The 14,687-nt window shown below is 48.7% G+C and overlaps 5 protein-coding genes across 5 annotated transcripts; 2 read left to right on the forward strand and 3 right to left on the reverse strand.

Moving 5' to 3' along the window:
• Window positions 1-1,193: 1,193 nt before the first annotated feature.
• BKA67DRAFT_659812 (C6 transcription factor) lies at window positions 1,194-3,123 on the reverse strand (the record flags this gene model as incomplete). The annotated part of the gene is made up of 4 exons (XM_046107521.1): window positions 1,194-1,506; window positions 1,561-2,042; window positions 2,092-2,792; window positions 2,838-3,123. The coding sequence occupies 4 exons, from the start codon at window positions 3,121-3,123 to the stop codon at window positions 1,194-1,196; spliced, it is 1,782 nt and encodes a 593-aa protein (XP_045957450.1).
• Window positions 3,124-5,285: 2,162 nt separating this feature from the next.
• Window positions 5,286-6,993, forward strand: BKA67DRAFT_647131 (uncharacterized protein; the record flags this gene model as incomplete). The annotated part of the gene is made up of 4 exons (XM_046105941.1): window positions 5,286-5,351; window positions 5,474-5,746; window positions 5,795-6,154; window positions 6,223-6,993. The coding sequence occupies 4 exons, from the start codon at window positions 5,286-5,288 to the stop codon at window positions 6,697-6,699; spliced, it is 1,176 nt and encodes a 391-aa protein (XP_045957451.1). The 3' UTR covers window positions 6,700-6,993.
• A 545-nt stretch (window positions 6,994-7,538) lies between these two features.
• On the reverse strand, window positions 7,539-10,111 carry BKA67DRAFT_593188 (uncharacterized protein; the record flags this gene model as incomplete). The annotated part of the gene is made up of 5 exons (XM_046104918.1): window positions 7,539-8,284; window positions 8,358-9,268; window positions 9,322-9,856; window positions 9,897-9,976; window positions 10,044-10,111. 5 exons carry the CDS (start codon window positions 10,109-10,111, stop codon window positions 7,539-7,541), a joined length of 2,340 nt encoding a protein of 779 aa, XP_045957452.1.
• A 651-nt stretch (window positions 10,112-10,762) lies between these two features.
• On the reverse strand, window positions 10,763-13,045 carry BKA67DRAFT_568783 (major facilitator superfamily domain-containing protein). Its single transcript, XM_046103055.1, has 5 exons — window positions 12,622-13,045; window positions 12,324-12,556; window positions 11,994-12,262; window positions 11,293-11,935; window positions 10,763-11,203 (listed from the first exon to the last, which is right to left on the reverse strand). Exons 1-5 carry the CDS (start codon window positions 12,748-12,750, stop codon window positions 11,008-11,010), a joined length of 1,470 nt encoding a protein of 489 aa, XP_045957453.1. The 5' UTR covers window positions 12,751-13,045; the 3' UTR covers window positions 10,763-11,007.
• A 310-nt stretch (window positions 13,046-13,355) lies between these two features.
• BKA67DRAFT_519050 (Pyruvate/Phosphoenolpyruvate kinase-like domain-containing protein) lies at window positions 13,356-14,556 on the forward strand (the record flags this gene model as incomplete). Its single annotated transcript, XM_046098060.1, has 4 exons — window positions 13,356-13,851; window positions 13,903-14,169; window positions 14,222-14,436; window positions 14,491-14,556. The coding sequence occupies 4 exons, from the start codon at window positions 13,356-13,358 to the stop codon at window positions 14,554-14,556; spliced, it is 1,044 nt and encodes a 347-aa protein (XP_045957454.1).
• Window positions 14,557-14,687: the final 131 nt, after the last annotated feature.

Below are 14,687 nucleotides of genomic sequence, written 5' to 3' on the forward strand. Positions count from 1 at the left end.
GGATAAGATGAGTGTTGTCGCAGTGACACTAGCGAATGATCGAGTTGATGCGACATGGTGAACTGGACTAGATACCTGGATTTAAATATTCATACGTGGTCTTCCCTCCATCTAACCCTATGTGCAAAGAAGGTATATATTAAAGTACTTGAAACTGGCTTCTATAGAGTGGTCTTTCAAGAACCTTGCCTTAAGATATACACACCATCTTTGATGCCAAGCTAATGTAATATTGACTGGATGAAGTTCGACTATTACCTAAACATGGTGTCTTAAATTGCGCAAGTTCACGATGTTTTGTAACGGTAATAGTTGCAGTGCTATCTAGTTTTCCTTTTTTTCCTTTTTTTCTTTTCTTTTTCGGTGCTTGTGTTTCTTTCTCTTTTACTCCAAAGTCCACACCTTAGTCCTGACAATACCGTATTGACAAGCCTCTTCCGATTATAATGGATGCTTTTGTTGTAGATGAGTCTCTCTAACAAGTGGAGAGCACTACAGACATCTCTGGGTTCGGCCAGAGCAATTATAGCGTACACTACTAGAGGAAGGTTGTCGATGTCACTAGGACTGCTAACTGTGGATATTGATGGCACATTGGCGGTACATGGTTTTGGTGTGGATTCACTTGTCCTTGAACAACGGGTTTGATTTCCCACCAAGTTCAGGGTCGATGTTGTAGGTGTAGCCACCCTGTGTGACATTAGCATCGGAACAGCTCAGTTCTAAAATGGCGCAAGAAATTGCTTCCATGAGGAAATTTCGTCAGGTAGCCGTGACTGTCGGTAACATTTGTGAAAATATCAACTCAAGTCTTACAGGATAGATGTTCAGCTCAATATCATCCTTTAAGAGCCAGCAGGAAGTTTGAAATCCACAAAGTTGAATGCCTCCTGGAGCTATTGTTGGAAGCCTTACGGAGCACAGAATAGTTCAATGTTGCGATTGAGCCAAGACCTCCTGGTTGGCTCGCGTCGTGGTTCCCTTGTAGTTTCAGAATGCCTCGAAGATGCCGATCGGGCACGTCCGGCGAAACGCCATTTGCCTTCTAGCAACGAGACAAGCAAAAAGGCGGCGACAACTTGAGCCAGAAATAACGTTCCAAAAGCGACCTGATTAAAACCCCATCTTGCGGACCTCAGATATTCGGATAATAAATGTCGAAAGCCGGACTGGATGCATAAATAGTAGTGGGATTATGGACCTTGTCCAGGGTCCAGCCAGCCAAAAGAGCTGAGTAAATCGCCATCACCCGCTGGCCATTGTGAAAAGTCGAAGGAGGCAGGATCAAGAAAGTTGATCGCATCGAAGCCTACCACTGGCTCAGGCCGAAGAATGCGGTCAAGAATATCAGCACTTCGCGCGGCAAGCGGATTGTTTGACAGAAGATGCCTGAAAACGCTTTTGACTGTCTCGAGATCGGCTTGCCAAGAAGGCAACTCGGGCGAGGAACCGTCATCCGCTAGTATCGCAAGGACCATTACGAGAGAAGCATGGAATATGAAGAATCTGGATTAGATAGTTAGGATGGCGATCAATGCCCAGTGACTTTTGTGAACTTACACGGCATACCAGCTCTCAATCCTAGTGGGGACGACTTGACTGAGGTATTGGTGAATCGAGACGATGCTGAGATGAGCAGCCTCGACACAAATATTTCTGCAGGTCTCATCTAGAACGTAAGGAGGCTTTCCGGCAGCAGTGATGTTGCTACGTCCCATCGACCGGCCCAGCAGAACCTGCAGGAAGAGAATGATCCTCAGGTTCCAGAATCGCCACCAAAGTTTCGATCTTGCGAACATATACCATTGTTCGTAAAATACTGGCGCTTGCGATATTTGAAAATAGGATGGTAATGACTTTGACCACGAATCTAATGCTTGGTCAAGAGACAATGCCTCTTCTTTGGAGATACCAGAAGCACTCAGAAGGCGGTTTGAGATATGGTTCGTCTGGACATGAAAGCTACTCTGGGCTCTGAGACCTGAGTACAATGTTGGGAGCGTTGTTTCTGCAGGTAAATTTGTGGTCCCTGGTGTCAAAGACTATTCGGCGTTAGGAATCACGGCGAATCGGTTCGATCTGAGAACTTACCTCGTCATGAATGTTCAGCACTGGACGAACGTCCATACTTTCTGGCCCGGGAAGGAGAATGGGACGCCCGAATGTTGTCGAAGCACCACTATCAAAGATGTAGAGCCCCCACCAAACCCTTCGACGTTGTTCTCGTTGAAGTAAACTAATGTCCCAGTCCGGAAGCTCGCGATATAGTCCCAGGCTCAAGGCCATTCGGACCGCAAGACCGAGGAAGTTTGATCCGGTGTTGGGCTTGTTTCGCTTCTGACTGAGGTTGCTCAGGAGAATCAGAGCTTGCACGAAAGTAAGATTTCCACTCTCAACCATCGATTCATCTTCTCCTAGTGATAAGGCATGATGATAGAGGTCATCATGCAAATCGGTGTTTGGATGGTTCATACACCATGCACCTAATGCAAGCACAGTCGAGAGGAGCATCTGCCATGAGCGATGGGATGGACGAGGAATTATCTCATGAAACTGAGCTCTGAACGTTGCTTCGTGGACAAAGGGGTAGGAAACATGATAGACGTTGAAGTAAGAGTCGATTAGGCTTGCCATAACCTGCCGAGACACTAGTGACTGGAGTGCCATACTTGAAAGGTTGTGTTCCTCGGCCTTGGGAGATCTGACTACTGCCTCATGAGCAGTGGCGATCGACGTCGAGCGGCCCATCCATAGCAATAGAGAGCGCAAGAAGAACACGCCTGCAGTTGAGCCTTTTAGGTGTCAGACCAAGCTTTCCTGCAATCTAGAAAACCTACCTAGGTATCCTGTCCCTTTGGGCTCGACCGACAAAGCAGCCATTCCGTCGGCAAGCTCACTGAAATCCTCTTGCCAGTCAAAGCCATCGGCCTCCTGTGGTACTGCTTCGGACATCTTGCTCGCGTTCACATGTGCCGTGGCAGATGGTGAGGGGATGGCATTGAAGTCAGGAGTTCTTGGCGATTGGTTGATTGTGGAGGGGCTTCCTGGCCCCTCCGAATGCAAAGTAGCTATCGCTTCTTCAAGGTTGACATCTGGTAGACGTTGGGCGAACAGGGTCTCCATTTTCTGAAGACGACGCTCCACGCTTGTCAAGTAACTATGTCTTGGTCAGTCTCAAATCTGTGCATCTTTGTGGAAGCCATACACCCTGGTCAATGGTGACCGAGTTGCTCTTCCGCTGTAGTGGCATGCCCGTCGATTTTGAACACAGGCACTGCAAGCAGGTCTTTCTCTAGAGCACTGATTAAGCTTTCAGCAATCAAGATATAAGAAAGGACGAGGGTATCGCGAACCTTGTGCTTCTTCACTCGACACGCATCGCACTATCAATTGTCAGGCTCACTGTCGTGGTGGTCCACAAAAATCTTGCCCTACCGCTAGCTGGTTCGCGTGCTGCTGGTGTGATGAATCCATTGGTGTGAACGTTTTCAGCCACCAGCCGACTCACATTATCGGGGGGTGTAAGAGATGGCGTTCATTCGAGCCGAAAAGTCGTTTCGTGATCAAGCGCTCAACATGTCACTTGTAGATCTGAGAGAAGCATCCCTTCTTAAAAATGGGAGGTGTGGAGAGCAATTAAGTTAGCGCTACGTCGCACACGTGACTGCCGTCGTGGTCATCAATCCAAGATAGCTCACGGGTTGCACTTTTCTGTATCGCCAGCTACGGAGCAATTCAACTCTTTGCACCGGGTAGGTATATTCTTAAACCGCTGGATTAGTACTCAGCCGGGTGCTGTACATTTTTTGCATTTTTGTGTGGATCTGTCTACACTACTATGTAGTTCCTGATGCCAATGCGGATTCTTGTTCGGACAGCTGCAGACATTTCCCGGCCAAACTTGAGACAGAAGCTCCCTAGGATTGATCTTACAAGTCCATCTTCTCATAGCGCGACACGTCTTTGTCGGCTTCCTGCATCAGGCACATTGCGGACCTAGGCAATATCACGGTCTTGCCTTATTGATGGAGCTCGTACCCGCCCTGCAAGTATCGCCAAGAAGTCGACAAAGGTTATCGCGTCTTCTGGAGAAAAATCCAAGATAAAGCATCTGGAATCTCCGGATCATCAAATTATACCCTTGTTTCAGCGAGCCTGCCGTGAAGGAACTTGTTGTTGCTCCAGGGAGACACCATGTCATTTGATAGAAGCTTCTCATGGCCGTATAAAATTGAATTGAGAAATTTATACTAATGGACCCATGGCTAGTAAGCGATGAAAAAGTAACAAGAGCTTTTATGAATTGATTACCCATAAGAAAGTAGTACTTTTGTTGTCAGCTACTTTCGTCGATGACATTCCTATATGAAGTCGCCGATTGTACACAAACTCATGTAGGTTAGTGATCTATAGTATGCTCACAATTGGACTCTCATAAGGGTCTTTCACCAAGATGATACCACCAGACAGAGAAAAGTTCATGGATAGCCGAGATCTGGGCTATACTGAACGTAGTGGTGGTCTCTTTGTCGCCTTTCATTGAGATGGCCGATCTATTGAACAAATCAACTTACTGGGACGGCGACTTGTGATTGTCCCGCTTTATCAATACCGGAAACGGTATTGTGATCTTGATTCGATTTCTGGGCTTTGTCCAACACTAAATAGTAATTAAATTGAACGAGAAACTCTTGCAATAGATTCCCTTTTCCGAGTCTTTCGACGAAATCTCGTATCAAGTTAGGGGTATTTACAATCCTTCCAAGCAATTGCTAATTAGCGAATAATGGCGGTTAATCGGTCGAGTTGGAATATTTATCAGACTCAGGACTTAGTCTTAAGTATTCTGCTTGTAAGCAAATCCCGGGATTATTTAATACTTTTGCCAGCATACACATGAGGTGTATGCTTTTATGCATTAACAACATTCAGTTCCCTTTGACCGTTTGATGATGCCATGGAAGTCCTCCAGGCCTATTGTACAAAAGTCTTTACTAACTCCGAGTGCTGCAGTGGGGTAATATGCACGAGGGTAACTCGAGGGACAGATTCGGAAGGTTGGGAAATGGCCGCTGGGATGTCGTTGTGCAGGATATGCGTAACAGGGGGCATAACTTTACGAGAGAACAGATGACGTTGGGCCACCCCTCCCCTTTGAGGTCAATATGTCATGCCGAAAATGTTAATTTATTATCAGAGACCACTGGTCGAGTACAGTGTTAAAACAGCTGCAACGGCGGCAAGATACCTTACCGTTAAACCCAATACCAGGGTCACAAGCCGCGATGGCAGCAGCAACTCAGGATCTGCGCCAGAGAATAGCGTACCTGTTCCAGATTGATGTAGCAGGGGTGGGTAGCCATCACGACTTCCGAGCGTTTCTTTGCATCCATGGACAGTGGCTTGGCCACGACTCTTTCCTGGACCAGTAACTGTACATTGTCCGATATCCCAACTGCTAACACCTCGACAGCTCACAAATCATCACCCACCGCCTACAGTAGATCCGCGACCTGGCGATCTTTGTCCACCAAGATGGGGAGAATATCCACATACTCCGCAAGGTGTTGGCGCCCCTCAAATAGGGCCGGAAAACCGTGGTGGCGCCCAGGGACATGGTAATATCGGTGGCCACCTGGGAGAATTTCCAGGCGGTTCTGTTCCTAACGAGGGCCAGCAAGGAGGTAGAAATGGGCCTAGGCTTGGGACCGGTGGACAGCAATCTACCGGACCACAACAAGCAGCGGTGAGAAATCTCCGAACCAAATGTATCTACAGAGGCTAATCAGTTCAGGGGCAGCACCAGGGTCATTTGACAATCAACTCCAATGGTGCCGCTGTCGTGAACAATTATGGCATCAACGCTCCGGGGAGTTGCCGCGCTCATCGAGCGGCCATGAATCGTTGGTGGTACCCTGCCCAAATGAGCCCAATGTATGATGGGCTACCCAGCGAGGCTGAAGTCGCGAGGTATCAAAATGAGTATTACCGACCGCCGCTGGTCTCGAGAGCGGCTCAGGGAAATAACCCTTACTCAATATGGCGGTTCGCGAACGAACATACACCGGGAGGAGTCCCACTGGAAATGTTCCCCGTACCACCTCCGAATCTCCCGCTGCGCGAGAGGAATACTCCTGGCGGCAGAACCTGGTTGGTAAGTTGTCTGGTCTACAGACGCCGAAAAGTATTGATACCAGAAGCTGATGAGTGAGATCACAATAGTGGATGATGGAACAACTCACCGAGAGCTTGAACCTGGGACGCCGCCTGATGAACCCCAATGTTGGCCGCGACAATGCTCGCTCCCTGATGCGACTGGCCGATAGTGTCATTCTCGGTGTCAGCCAGTGGGGTGGCCTGAATCGAGCACGCCTGGACATCATGGCACGATATCAGAGGGCCCTGTACGTGCAACTTGGCCTCTTGGGCCAAATTTACTCCGAGCGCTATGATTTTGTTGGCAGCATTCGCAACGCCTCCTGGTACGGCCCGCCCCCTTCCCCCATGACTATGGACGCAGCGATGTACTATACTGGCGGTGGAGGAGCTCCCACAGACACATCAGGTGTCCCTGATGGGACGGTTCCCTTCTCTGGATCTCTTGATCTAAGCATGACCGGTGTCGGAGATGCTTCGGATGCAGGGCCATCGACGCCGATAACACCGAGGCATTACGATATGGAAGACATATATGACTAGTAACACGTAGGGCGTTACCAAAACAATACGGTCTGAGAGCCTATTGCTAGAATAAGTGAAACTGATGGGATTCGGAGTTATCAACGTCGGGTGTTGCAATCGACATAGAGTTCAATCTTTCCGTCAATGGTATTTCTTCTTTAAAGCAGATCAACAGTTGCGGGACAATCCTTCAGCTGTTAATACCGCATTTTGAGACCGCCACTGCCACTGCCACCGCTATTTCATATGAGTTTCTGACATTAACTATTGATGTCCTGCCACTGCTCATACTAGTGGCGCAAAACTTCAAATACATGCTTGAGAGCACTTGCGAATTTGTCTTTTAATGTCATAAGTCAACGGGCAAGTCCACGTCCAAGTTTTCTACTTAAAAGTGAACTTGGGAACATGTCGGTACTTACCACTAAGGTAGGTACTTGTGTGTGATGAGAAATATCATCACAACCGCTCATTTCCGTAAACACAAAATAAGCCATCAGCCTTTGAGCTTGCCACTACGCTTCAGCTCGCCACAGCCCGGCTCGCCTGGTCTCTTAAACCATACTGTCGGCAAAGCTCACTAATTGCTCAAGATCTTAGACTGCTCCCGAACGGAATGAGCCGACTTTTCACACATTCGGACACTGGCCATCAATGCCACTAACCCAGGTTTTACAATTTTGGCTATGTGCCTTTTGAGGAATGCGATCATGCCGCGGGCTAACAGTAGCGAAGATTGCCCGAAACGGCTTGCTTGACCGGTCCCTCATCTCTCGGTATACACAAACTTGACTAAGTCGACTCTACAAGCCTGCATATTACCAAATTGAGCCTCGGCATTGCTGCCTGATAACGTCCTAGCTTATATCTAAATTCCAAATAAAATCGAGAGAGTTTTGACCGAGCCACTCAAACCCCAGCGAGTCTCCAGGAATAAAAGGCTGAAGCGATGGATCTAACGGAAGCGAAAGCCAAGATTCGTCGAGTTCGACTTGGGCAGTGGTTGGAGGTATTGTATCCAGATTCTGAAGATTTGGCTCAAAGTCCATTTGCCAGTCAGCATTGGCCTGGCCAGCGCCTTCCGCGGATTGACCAATGACCGAACCCGGACGCGTAGCGAAGAATGGCGGCTTTGTTGCAGGAACAAATTTCTCTCGTAACTTTGCTACGTACAGATTCAAGAGAGCTGCATACCGAGCACCCAAGTGTAAATCGTCTGGTTTACACAACTTGAGTGCAGTGATTGCCCTCGCAAGGACGTCTAAAGAATCTGTTAATCTACTCGTGTTGACACCAAGGCCAAGGGCTTTCAGAAGAAAAACAGAAGCTGTCGTGATGCGCAAGAATAGCCGTACAGGGGCGAAGCATAAGTGGTTGTTATCCGCAGCTCTTATCGCACCTTTCAAAGTTTCCAAACAGGCATCCAAAACCTCTTGGACAAGGTTATAATCTATTGAACTCATGCCGAACTGGTTGTCAGCAGCACCTTCCTCGGAATCCGCAATGGTCCGCTCCACAATCGCTTGGAGCCCTAAGGAGTTCGTATAAATCTTGGCACTCTGATACTCCACAAATAGAATGTCACGAAGCGGGGTTGTTGGCGCTGTGCATCTGGTAAGCATTGCATCGAGGAATAAGAACAGTGAGTTCTTTTCGAAGCAATTCGGGGAGGATACCTGTCTTGTCCAGATATCGATCTTTCCAGCTGGATAGTAAAGGACGGAAATGTTCAATCATCCTAACATACCGACCTGTGTCAAGCAGATGCCTTGTAACTACCGATGACGGGAATATCACATCGGCAATAGACCTCTCGAGCTTCGCAAGTTCAATCCATGCGGTCATGATCAAGTTCGAATCTTCGCCTCGTTTCTGAGTACCCAACTTCGAGGCTCTCATTGATGACATTGCGTGGGTCATGCCTTCGGGTAACATGGGCTTGCAATCCAACCTCAGGGACACATGCTCCTGGAATAAGCAGAGCAATCTTGCAAGAGGAAGTCGCCTTGCACGAAGTCTTCGGCCGTAGTCTCCTAAGCTTTCATCCTCATTGTCTTCATTCACATTCAGAAGGCCAAGCTCAATCGCTAGCGATGTTGCGCAGCCGAGTATCATCCATGACATCTGGTCAGACCGTTTAGAAGGGTTGATTACATCTTCCCTCCATCTGCTGCGAGATGGGTTCTCAACAGCAGCGTCCCTATCGTCGCGATCGTTCATGGTCGTCAGTAAAAGATCTGAATCCCATCCATCTCCTGCAGGCGGTACATGGAGAGCTCGCGGATGCCACTCGACAAGGAGCAACAATGCTTCGACAGCACCAAGTGTTCGTGTTTTCGCTTTAGAGCTCTTTTCTTGACCCAGCATTAATCTCAGAAGTAGATTCTGGCAATATTCCCATAATCTTTGGTGCATTAGATGTCCTCTCGACTGTCCGCCGATAGCAGGCAAAGTATGATATCTCGAGGAAATGGTGAGTATCATACAACACAGCATGGGCTCTCGAGTGATCAGGTGATAGTGATTGGCGTGGTCCGCGTAAAATTCATCCAGCACAGGTGATAGGGGTGACATATTACGAAAGAATCTGATGAATTCGTGTCAGTAATGGCACTCGAAAGGAAGAGAAGGCAGACCTACGCGTCAACCAGAGTCACTGCTTCCTCAGCGGAGAACCAACCCATGACGACAAAGCGATATGCATTCCAGATGCGCACCACATCTGGAACAGGACTGCTCAAGGTCGTTAATTCATTTGGTTGGGAGAAAATTGTCGAAAAGTTCGGCGTTTGGTGGGCCACGGCTGCTTCTGCCATAATACCAACCATCCGTGAGGCTTGACTGACGTCGTCATTCTCCCTGCCAACAGAACCTCGATCACTTTGAATCTCAGCTTCATGCTGTGCAGCCTCAAACAAGATGTTGAGTGCGTCATTTTCGTTGGAAACCACAGTCCTCATCATCGCATTTGTGAGTCCCTTAGAGCTACCTGATTGTTCTGGCTGACTGCTGCGCGTAGTATCCGAGCAAGAGTCAGGCTTGTCTATCAAGTCCAACGTATCACCATCTCGACGAGATACTCTTCGGATAGATTCGGAGGTTCTTCGAGGGCGACAAGTTGGTTGGGTCTCAAGTGAAGTACCTTTGGACGCATCTGGTTCTTGCCCAGAATCAGCTGTGCTGCTTGAAAGGAAGCTGTCTCAATCGTAGCTTACGAGCACTGGTCTTGACTTGACGACTACCTGCGCCTTGCCTTTCGGCCGTGAAGACACAATCGCGAAACTCGCGTTGACATCTGCCGCATGGTGAGCCGGCAGCAAATTCTGCCGCCGATATGTCGCATTTGGTTTTCTTCTTCCTACATTGCAAGCAGGCCTGTGTGTTTAGTATCGATAAACGTGAATGCGTGAGAGACCATTACTAAATCCATGTATGTCAGCAACGACAACAAATCAGTCACGGGTTTTACAACTCACCCTTGTAAGCTCTATGGAATGTCCTCGACTCTACTTCTGGCCTAGGCAGAGTGGAGGTTGGATTGGAAGTGTTCAGTTGGCTCAGGTCAGACGTCATGGCTTGCCAATTAGCCCGGAAATGTCCGGAGCACACAAAACCGTACTGTGTAAGCCGCAAATGTCAGGCCGCGTGCTGCCGATGACAGTATATGAAAGATGGCCGGCCCGCCATCAGTTATACATGGTAGGATATGCTTTTTCCAATGCGAAGGTGTTACTGCAATGCGGGGGATATGACCGGAGAGTTGACGAGGCAGGTCGTCAGGTGGCCGGCAATTGACGGATAGCTCAGGCAAGCGGTGGAACAGCAACCCCCCGAGTTGCTAAGTCAGTGGCTGTTGGGTAAGAATTTACTGAAGCGCGGCCCCGGACTTGTTGCTGAATTCAAACACATGCAACAGTGCATCCCTAACATATCCTGGCCGCATGCATCACGACGTCTCGGTCACGGCTGCAATGTAATTAGATGCAGTGAATAGTGATAGCTGTTGACGGAGTCTAATTTCAAGGCCCATTGCAATTTTGCGTCGAAGCGAATATCGCAGGTAAGGTAGTAAGACGCACTTCCCATTTCTAGAACACCCTCTAAGAAGGGGACGTAGACGTTTATGCCACAACATTTTGTTTTCTGGGTAACCCACTGAACCCCCAGTCGTTGACATGGTGGTGCGCTCAAAATTACAACACTTTGTAAGGTGCTATCTAGGTTACAATCTCTTTACATAATTTACTGTCACACGAATGTCCTTGTCTTGCAACCCCCGCCTACCCGCAGTATGAATCGACAAGCCAATTGCGCGAGCGACAGCTCTCAGGTAAGGTATCGGAATGCGGTACTCTTGTCCCCTCCAATAGTGACGTCGACGGCGGTATTAGCATCAACAGGTCCGTACAGTCGGTCTCGTTTTCGGTTCTCGCTCTTCAACTTGAAATGTAAACCTAGCGCGAGAATTACAATCATGCCTGATAATGCGCAGCCTGTGGCGCATCCTCGAACGTAGAATGGGCTAGTACAAAGTGTCAGCAAAGAAGACAACAAGTGCAAACTACTAAGTTAGGCACGTGAAGGCACACTTCCTGGTAGAGGTTAACGTACCTGTCTGTTGATGGAAACAAAGCGCTACCAACGAAGGAGCTACATTGTCCAAATGTAGCAAGCAAAGCAAGACCGGCACCCCTCTTCGAATCTCCACCCTGATTGTTGAGAAGCCATGTCATGTTGATCGACAGCGCAGGGAACATCCCACAGCAGGCAAGGTAGATTGCTGCATATCTCACTCCAACATGTCGTCCGTCTTGGATGACAGCCAGGAGTAGATAGCCGACCGTCCCAATCGAAGCGAAGCCAGCTACCACATAGCCTCGTTTGCCATATTTGTCCGAGAACCAGGCAGCGCCCACACAGCACATGAAGGCAGTGAGGTACGCTGGCGCGATCACGCCCTGTGTGTTGAGCGACGAGTATCCCATATCTTTTACTATCGTCGGCAGGAAGTTGGAAAGACTTGCAAATGAATAATTGCAGCCGAAATGAATTAGTGTGTGGACGTAGTTCTGATAGTCGGTCAATCCAGCAGTGATCTGAGACCAGCTGACTTTTGATTTGGAAGTCCGATCAACCGTCTCGAGTCGAGTGAGTGAGTTGCCCTGCTCCTCTTCGCTAAGGAATCGTGCAGAGCTTGGGGAGTCTGGCAGGAAGAAATACACGACGAAAGAGAACGCAACCGTGGGCGCACCCTCTAGATGACATATATGGTTAGCTTAGCTCTTAACGTGGGCAGTATACCATGAACTTGCCTATGATAAACAAGAGACGCCACGGTTCGATTGATCCTTGAATGTGGAGAATTCCATAAGCCAAGGTTGCTGCGAAGCAGTTGGCCAAGGGCGACATGCCGGTAAGAATAGCTACCCGCTTTCCAAGTTCTCGTCTTTGATAGAATAGGGACAAGAAGTAAGGCGCTCCGGCACCGAATGCTGCCTCAAAAATGCCTAGGAATGCTCGACAAGCAATCACACCTCCGAGGTTCTTGGTGGCTCCAGTCGCCATAGCCACTGTGCCCCATCTTTTTACGTTTTGTCAGAGTCGATCACGGTCTGAACTAGGCGCTTGGGTATCTTGCTTACAGGAAACAGAGTACCGCAACATATATGTGTGCGGGAAGGATCTTCCAGAACAGTTGTGTCCACTCAAACAACACATAACAGATGTAGAACGTTTGCAGAATCCAAACCCAGTCGTTATCAGACAGACTGAGGTCCGTCATCATGCCAGAAGTCTTGGCATTTCCAATATTTCCGCGATCGAGGTATGAAAGAACGTATAGGATGCAGACAACGGGAAGCATGTGCCTATCAAACTGGGATACGTGAAGAGCACCAAGTCAGCACAGCTCATACAAAGCCGCAAGTAGGCCAACCATACCTTTCTTCGAATATGTGCCTGCTGCTTATTGGTCACTATGATCGCTGGGAGGACTGCTTTCGAAGTATCGGGTTCAATCGCCATCTCGAGTTCTTGTGATGTTGGCTTGTTATCGATGGAGTCCATCATTGTATCAACTGTTGCCGAGAAATTTGCTTTGAGTGCTGCTCGTGTATGACGGTATGTGGTCACAATTGGTGAGTGGTTCTCCGATGCATAGGATTCAACGTGTATCTATATAGCAACGAATGTGAAGGTAGCTGGAAGGGATTGGGTGGGTTAGCTTGGTCTTGCTGCTCTGTCTGGGCTGAACTTTGACAAGGAACCATCAAAACTGAACCTTGCGTCAGGCTCTACTGGCTTCCTAGGATACCTAGTATTGGCAATTTTATATGCCATGACTCTTGCAACACTCCATTTCCCCACGGGGCCCCAGATTCCATCTTCGGCAGCTCGCCCTGGTCCCAAGTCAAGCTAATGCAATACCCCAACAATAGATCCACTATAGCGCTTCCGTGTCTTGCCAGCACTATCCGGAACCACCAGAACGCCGGCCGGAGGATCACCGATATAGGAATAAATATTTTGACAGATTGAAGGCTTGTCCATAAAAGTGCTCCTGAGCCCTAAAAGCCATAGACTCGATAACTTAGCCTTCTTCATCTCCAGCTGTGATCCCCATCTGAATCAGCTTTGCCCTCATCATCTGAAGTCATAACATCACCACCATCAACATGTCCAAATCCATTGTCAACACGGTTCCTTACCCCTTCGCCTTCGATCAAGCGCCCCTGCGCAAGCCAGGAAAATCTGGACAGAACGAAGATGTCAATGTAACACTTCCCAATGTGCGCGGCAAGATCCCATCTATCCAGGCTTCGCGGCTCCGAACCATGATGCTTGCGGCTTCGAAAGACCCGAGCAAGATTCTCGCCCATTGCTGCAGTTACGATGGCCTCTCGTCTCGATTGGTCGAGGAAGCCAACTTCCCAATGATCTTCCTTGCTGGCTACCCAGTCGCAAGCTCCTACGGCCTCCCCGACACCGGCTATATTGCCATGGCAGAGATGTGTGACAAGATTCAAGAAGCGTGTCGCCAGACCACCGTCCCGGTAATGGCGGATGGAGACACTGGTTATGGAAGCCCGATGAACGTTAAAAGAACAGTACAAAGTTACGCACAGGCCGGAGCCGCAGGCATCATGATTGAGGACCAAACCTGGCCGAAACGTAAGTGATAGCCACGCAGATATATAGGTTTAGGGACTGATCCTGTAACAGGCTGTGGACACACAAAAGGGAAAGCAGTGGTCTCCAGAGGCGAGGCGTTCGCTAGAATCCAGGCTGCCTGTGATGCACGAAATGAAGGTCTCGACATCTTCGTCTTAGCACGTACTGACGCTCTTATTCACGGCTGGGACGAGGCCATGGCTAGGGCTTTGGAGTTCAAGCGCATTGGAGTTGATGCTGTCTTTGTTGAGGCTCTCCCGGATCGCGAGGCAATGGCCCGATGCGTCAAGGAGCTCGACATGCCGGTCTTTGCCAACAGTAAGTTGCACAGATGCACGACATTGGAGATATGGCACTAATCAACGTTCAGTCATCGAAGGGGGAAAGACTGAGAACTTGTCAGCCCAAGATCTTGCACAACTTGGCTTTTGCGCTGTAGCTTATCCTTGGACACTGGTCGCTGCGAAGCTCAAGAGCATTCGGGAAACATTAGAGGCCCTCAAGAAGAGCATGACAGTAGGGGCTCCGCCTATGATCCTGTCGTACTCGGATGTCTGCGAGGGTGTAGGTTTCAACAAGTACTGGGTAAGTTCTTCGCGTCTAGTCTGCCAAAAGCTTCTAACACATCTGAACTTTTAGGCTGAAGAGGAAAGATACAAATTCAATGAGCAAGGCCTCATCCAACGAACAAACGGTAACCACTAGATCAGCATCCTTGTAGGCTTTAATGCTAGCCCAGCCAGGCGTGTCGCGGCATATTTTACTCATGTTGACAGTAACACACAGAACGCTTACAGGGCAAATACAAAATTTCTTGGGAAAACATTATACATTAT

Source organism: Truncatella angustata (genome assembly GCF_020726525.1).
Source record: "Truncatella angustata strain MPI-SDFR-AT-0073 chromosome Unknown BKA67scaffold_5, whole genome shotgun sequence".
Classification (NCBI taxonomy): Eukaryota; Fungi; Ascomycota; class Sordariomycetes; order Amphisphaeriales; family Sporocadaceae; genus Truncatella; species Truncatella angustata.

Bases quoted from the DNA above. Each gene is read 5' to 3' on its own strand.
- BKA67DRAFT_568783 (XM_046103055.1), bottom strand. From the start codon at position 12,750: ATGATGGACTCCATCGATAACAAGCCAACATCACAAGAACTCGAGATG. The intron at 12,557-12,621 runs GTATGGTTGGCC...CACGTATCCCAG, and splicing joins AGGCACATATTCGAAGAAAG to TTTGATAGGCACATGCTTCC. The intron at 12,263-12,323 runs GTAAGCAAGATA...AAACGTAAAAAG, and splicing joins GTTGCGGTACTCTGTTTCCT to ATGGGGCACAGTGGCTATGG.